The sequence below is a fragment of the Archocentrus centrarchus genome, unplaced genomic scaffold, assembly GCF_007364275.1.
Source record: "Archocentrus centrarchus isolate MPI-CPG fArcCen1 unplaced genomic scaffold, fArcCen1 scaffold_26_ctg1, whole genome shotgun sequence".
Taxonomy (NCBI): Eukaryota; Metazoa; Chordata; class Actinopteri; order Cichliformes; family Cichlidae; genus Archocentrus; species Archocentrus centrarchus.
Genome location: NW_022060256.1, coordinates 1,137,311 through 1,143,061, shown reverse-complemented (window position 1 = coordinate 1,143,061; position 5,751 = coordinate 1,137,311). Strand labels below are relative to the sequence as shown.

At 43.8% G+C, this 5,751-nt stretch overlaps 1 protein-coding gene across 1 annotated transcript; it reads right to left on the bottom strand.

The window, feature by feature from the left end:
* Positions 1-932: 932 nt before the first annotated feature.
* Positions 933-4,902, bottom strand: LOC115775923 (actin, cytoplasmic 1-like). The gene is made up of 9 exons (XM_030723448.1): positions 4,772-4,902; positions 3,538-3,662; positions 3,329-3,457; positions 3,060-3,170; positions 2,784-2,868; positions 2,457-2,618; positions 2,182-2,373; positions 1,741-1,922; positions 933-1,395 (listed from the first exon to the last, which is right to left on the bottom strand). The coding sequence occupies exons 2-9, from the start codon at positions 3,658-3,660 to the stop codon at positions 1,252-1,254; spliced, it is 1,128 nt and encodes a 375-aa protein (XP_030579308.1). The 5' UTR covers positions 3,661-3,662; positions 4,772-4,902; the 3' UTR covers positions 933-1,251.
* Between the last annotated feature and the right edge of the window lie 849 nt (positions 4,903-5,751).

Below are 5,751 nucleotides of genomic sequence, written 5' to 3'. Positions count from 1 at the left end.
TATATGTATGGTGTATCTATGTTTATGTATGAGTGAGTGTGTATGTGCATGTATATGTATTTGTGCATAAATGTGTACATGGGTGTTCTTGTGGGAGTGCGTGGGGTTGTATGTTTGGCTGGACCTGGGTCTGGGCCTGTGCCTGTGTGAGTTTAATGAAAGTTTGATTTTTTTTTTTTAATTGTTCAATTTTAAAATTGTGTAATAGATGTTGTGCAGCAAGGCGGCATGGTGGTTAACACTACTGCCTCACAGCTAGATTGACATCTAGGTCTGGGTTCGATTCCACCTTGGCACGGGTCTCTGTGTGGAGTTCGCATGTTTAAAACTTACTATAAGTTAACTATTTTTCAAACCTTGAAAATCAGTAGTAATCGTCACATTTTGCAGATAGAACCTTATAATTCGAAAAGAAAAAAAAAAAAAAAAAAAAAAAAAAACCCATTTGCACATTTAATAGGATTTTGATATTACTGATTTAGAATACATATAGGGTGTGTTTCATAATCATGTGTGAACAAGACTTATTCAATGTGTATTTTTTGCTATACAGAGTGCAAAAACTTTAAGGCTCAATATCTCAAAACTTGTCAGAACCTTATAATTTTAAGGGGACAAAATGTTACCAGTGCACAGATAAAATGTTTGTCTTGTTTGTAAAAGGTCTTTAAGGGTCTGAGGTCCATTTAAGCATTGCAGGTACCATAGTCTGCCAGATGAGGGCAGCCACCACTCACCTGCTTACAGTTAGCACAAAGCTGAACTCCACTTAGATCAGCCCACTGATCTGCATTGCCTCACTTTAGTGTGCAAGAACTTAAACCACTCAGCCTAACCCTATATTGAGGGGAACATGGCATTAGGCTGGGGGGGGGGGGGGGGGGGGGGGGGGTTACCTTTGCAACAATAGACTCAAATGACCACTCAATGGATAAGTAAATAAATGGACATTTTATTGATTTACTCTAACAGTTTGCTTTGGAGAGTTGCATGACAAGCAGTATGACCAGAGATGGGATTTGTGTACAGTCTGTTAACAGTAACAGCTCAAACTGGACTGGATTTGCCAAATGTGTTTGAAATGCAGCACAAGTTTCAGTGAACTGCAACACTAAAACGTAAATCTGATTTCATAGTATCCACAACATCTTTAGGTCTGTCCATGCAAGATAAACCAGACGCACAGCTAGCTGGACAGTTGAAGTATGTTGACTCCTGCCAGGGCTGAGGGTGAGGAGGATGGGAAGCATTTTAGAAGCACTTGCGGTGGACGATGGCGGGGCCGGACTCATCGTATTCCTGCTTGCTGATCCACATCTGCTGGAAAGTGGAGAGAGATGCCAGGATGGAGCCGCCGATCCAGACGGAGTACTTCCTCTCTGGGGGAGCGATGATCTGAAGACGAGAGAACAGGTGAGACTCAAGGCAGCATTTTATCCCCATTCTACTTCAATGGCTAAAGGAAAGGAGTCATTTGTACACTAGGGGGCAGTAGAAGTCAGAATTATACAGTAGTGCCAAATGCATGTGAGGGAGGGTTTAAGTCTCCAGATAATTAAGGTATGAAAATGAATGAGTTGAGGGGTGTGTGATGCCGTTGTGTCATTTCAAGGCTGAAATTCTCATTTGGAGGAGCTACCCATCATGGTCAAAAGTTGATCACACCTTAAAACCAGAGAATCAAGTTCAGAATTTCAAGGGCAACATCACAGGAAGAGTTTAAATGTCCAAGTCACATACCTTGATTTTCATGGTGGGTGGGGCCAGGCCTGTGATCTCCTTCTGCATGCGGTCAGCGATGCCGGGGTACATGGTGGTACCACCGGACAGCACAGTGTTGGCATACAGGTCCTTACGGATGTCCACGTCACACTTCATGATGCTGTTGTAGGTCGTCTCATGGATACCAGCAGATTCCATTCCTGAACAGAGTTTCAGGGCTCGAGTGAGTGATTTGACACTGATAAACTGAGGATTTAGCGCTTTAGTCCAGCAGGCCTCCTGCAGTAACCGTTTTTAAAATGCAGATCTTTTAAGACTTCACTTTTCTGAAGACTAAGCTTTGATTTTTAAAAAAAATAATTTTGCTGTCATTTTATTTTGAAACCCAGAGAAACTGTTCACCCAGCTAAATGACAAAGCTTGATTTAATTTTTAGACATTTTGAGAATGGTTACAAACCAATGAAGGAAGGCTGGAAGAGCGCCTCGGGACAGCGGAACCTCTCATTTCCGATGGTGATGACTTGTCCATCAGGAAGCTCATAGCTCTTCTCCAGGGTGGAAGAGGAAGCTGCCGTCTGCATCTCCTGCTCGAAGTCCAGAGCCACGTAGCACAGCTTCTCCTTGATGTCACGTACAATCTCACGCTCGGCTGGAATTCAGAGTTAACAGTTAATTATGCCCATTTCTTTTGATAGCTCTCGATCGGCATGCTTGAAGTAAACCTGCACATACCAGTGGTGGTGAAGCTGTAGCCCCTCTCTGTGAGGATCTTCATCAGGTAGTCTGTCAGATCTCTGCCAGCCAGGTCCAGACGGAGGATGGCGTGAGGCAGAGCGTAGCCCTCATAAATGGGCACAGTGTGGCTGACACCGTCACCAGAGTCCATCACAATACCTACAAGACAAAAGATGTCATTCTGCAACCACCGAATTCCTCCAATGCCCACTAGCTGCTGCTCAGAGCCAGCAACTGAATGAACAGGCCCTACTTAACTGAAGCCAGTTTCTGTACTGCAAGATCTTAATGCCAATTTACAGCTGGTGATTGTAAGTTACCCACCTGTAGTACGACCAGAAGCATACAGTGACAGCACAGCCTGGATGGCCACATACATGGCAGGAGTGTTGAAGGTCTCGAACATGATCTGGACCAGAGAATTTAAAGATGTATAACCCGCTTTTATCATAGTACAGGTCTGGAAACTAATTTGTTGACAAGATGTTCAAAGATGTCTTTGCTACAACAGTTTTTACAGGTGTAGACTGATCACGTTTAGAGCATCAGCTGCTCTGATGTAAGAATACATTTACAGTTAAATCGACTGTTCACACACACCTGTGTCATCTTCTCCCTGTTGGCTTTGGGGTTGAGTGGAGCTTCAGTCAGCAGGACTGGATGCTCTTCAGGAGCAACACGGAGCTCATTGTAGAAGGTGTGATGCCAGATCTGCACAACAAAAGCAGTTTGACAAATAAGCTTCAGGCAGTGCTGTCAGCAGTCAGGATTGTTGAAATTCTGATGTTTCTAATTTGATCTGCTCTAATTTTGAAGCTGAAAACAGAAAAATGAAAGTGGCTCATTCTGGGGTTTGAATAAAGTCTCACCTTCTCCATGTCATCCCAGTTTGTGACAATGCCGTGCTCAATGGGGTACTTCAGGGTCAGGATGCCTCTCTTGCTCTGAGCCTCGTCTCCCACATAGCTGTCCTTCTGTCCCATTCCCACCATCACACCCTGCGTACACAGTTGCACACCTTCAGTTATGTGCACCAATTTACAGAGTCCTGACAGCCAGGTGATTCTGAGGTTTGTACCTGGTGCCTTGGGCGACCGACAATGGCGGGGAAGACGGCACGGGGGGCATCGTCTCCGGCGAAACCCGCTTTGCACATACCTGAGCCATTGTCAACAACGAGGGCAGAGATGTCGTCATCCATGTCTGAAAGAAGACAGAATGACAGATGTAATTTTCATCCAATAACCCTCGGTTACAAATAATGCAAATGCTAAAAAGAGAAGTCCAAAACAGGCCACGATTCTGTGTGTGGTTCTGCTGAGTGATGACACATCCTGCAGGCTGCACCCATTAGAGAAATGCCATTTCTCTAATGGCGGTATTCTCATGTGGTTTCTCTTGCAGCCAATTTCCACTCACAGTTAAAAGTCATTCTGTTCAACGTCAGTCTGCGTCACTGATTGCTATTCATGATGGGTGCGGCTGTCAGAAGTTGCCAAACCTGAGTTTTTGTCACCTTTTGGAGTCTAGGACTTTTCAACAAGTTCAGACAAAACAGACACTCCTCTGTAAGCCAGAGTCTGGCTCAGTCCACCGTGTCACATGCAACATCTTTACACTTAATCTGCATCTTTGAGTGACCCAACAATAAACTGCAGCAGGTCTGTGAGTGAGGACCTGAATCAGGAGGTCTGATTTTGCGAATTAAAAACAGTAAGTGCAGAAAGATGCAGCTCTTTCCCTCAGGGACATTTACACAAAGCTCATCCAGAGATGATGAGTTTGACTCTGCTTTAAGCTGTTAATTTAAACTTAATGTAGTAAGATAAAATTATGATGTCATTAAAAAAAACAAAAAAAAACTTTTTAAAAAAAGCACGTGGATTATCGCATTTCTATTTTCCGTTTTAATCCAAGAGTGACGTCCTCATACTTTGCGAGAGATAAGCCAGAGTTAACTGAGTTTAGCGCCTTTTTCTCGTCAACGTCACCGAATGATGCAGTTCTCGCCTCCCTGTAGTTTTTTCCTTAAGATTACTTTTCCGGACCAACCTTTAGCCTTTACTCTTAGGAGTGTTTAACGCAGCATCCTCCGCCTCAGAGCTCACGGCGTCTCTGAGAGCTCAGATTAGAGTTTAAACGGTTTAAGAAAGCGACTCCTGTTCGCACCAAGAATCAAACCAGTAAAGTCAGTTTGTTTTCTGCTATGACTTTAAATTAATGACCTTTAATTAATCTCAGCTTCCGCCTAATTGTTACATTTTAACCACAAACTACTCAAAAACTAACAGGAAGCGTACGGTAAGCCTTACCTGTGCAGGTGAGTCACGGTGCGTCTGCCGGTGAAGTATTGCGGATGTTTCTCTGACCCAGCTGTGCGCGGTTAATGCAGCATCATAAGCGTGACCACACCGGTTTTATCCGAGCTCGCGGGACTGCTGGCGTTTCCCATAAAAGGTAACATTCTGACAGCTGGCGCTCTGATTGGTCCAGGTGAGCAGGACCGTTCAGGTTCTCTCAGCTAGCGCACTGATTGGCTGTAGGAAGTATCTGTCAAAGGGGAGGAGGCAGCAGGAGAGATGGAATCCAAATTTCTCCTCCACAAAAAAAAAAAAAGCCTGAAGATTGTTTAATGCAATCATGCATTCGGCCTAAGAAGGAGGACTCTGATTGGCCCGGAACACCGGAAGGCGGCTCAGGGTTAAATGTAGCTGCGTTTCTGTTCTGAAGCAAAATCCACACTAAATAACCAAAGATGCCTGGAATATATCACACAAATCATCCAAAGAGTTAAACAAGACGAAATAATAAACAACTTGATTGATTGGAATAGATGGACACAGGGTTGTAATCAGGAACTACTGACATGGAAAACTGACTGGAATTATCTGAGAAGATGAAGGATAAACAAAAATCCCTTCAGTTTCACTCATGTGAGTCTGAAAACGTGAAAGCAGGCAGTGTTGAGGCTGAAGTTACACATGAAACAAACTGCACATCAGGTTCCCAAAATACCAGAGAACTCTCGAGGATCTCAGTGTGACTTCACGGCTCCACAAGTCTCTGCAGGTACAGATAAATGTCCTACCTTAGGCAAAAATAAGCTTCAAGGACTTTCAGTCCTGTTCCTGCATCTGTATGCAGGACTGACACTGTGAGTTATGACCAGCAAACTGGAAGAAAGAGGCTAAAAACTGAGAACTGAAACAGGACTTTAAAAATCTTCCAGGGTTTCTGTCAGTGTTGCAATTCATTAACACTCAGTTGGTTAATTTGCTAAATTCATCTTTTT

Coding starts and splice junctions, on each gene's coding strand:
- LOC115775923 (XM_030723448.1), bottom strand. CDS start 3,660: ATGGATGACGACATCTCTGCCCTCGTTGTTGACAATGGCTCAGGTATG. Junction 3,458..3,537: donor TCGGTCGCCCAAGGCACCAG/GTACAAACCTCA, acceptor CTGTGTACGCAG/GGTGTGATGGTGGGAATGGG. Junction 1,923..2,181: donor CTTCCAGCCTTCCTTCATTG/GTTTGTAACCAT, acceptor AACTCTGTTCAG/GAATGGAATCTGCTGGTATC.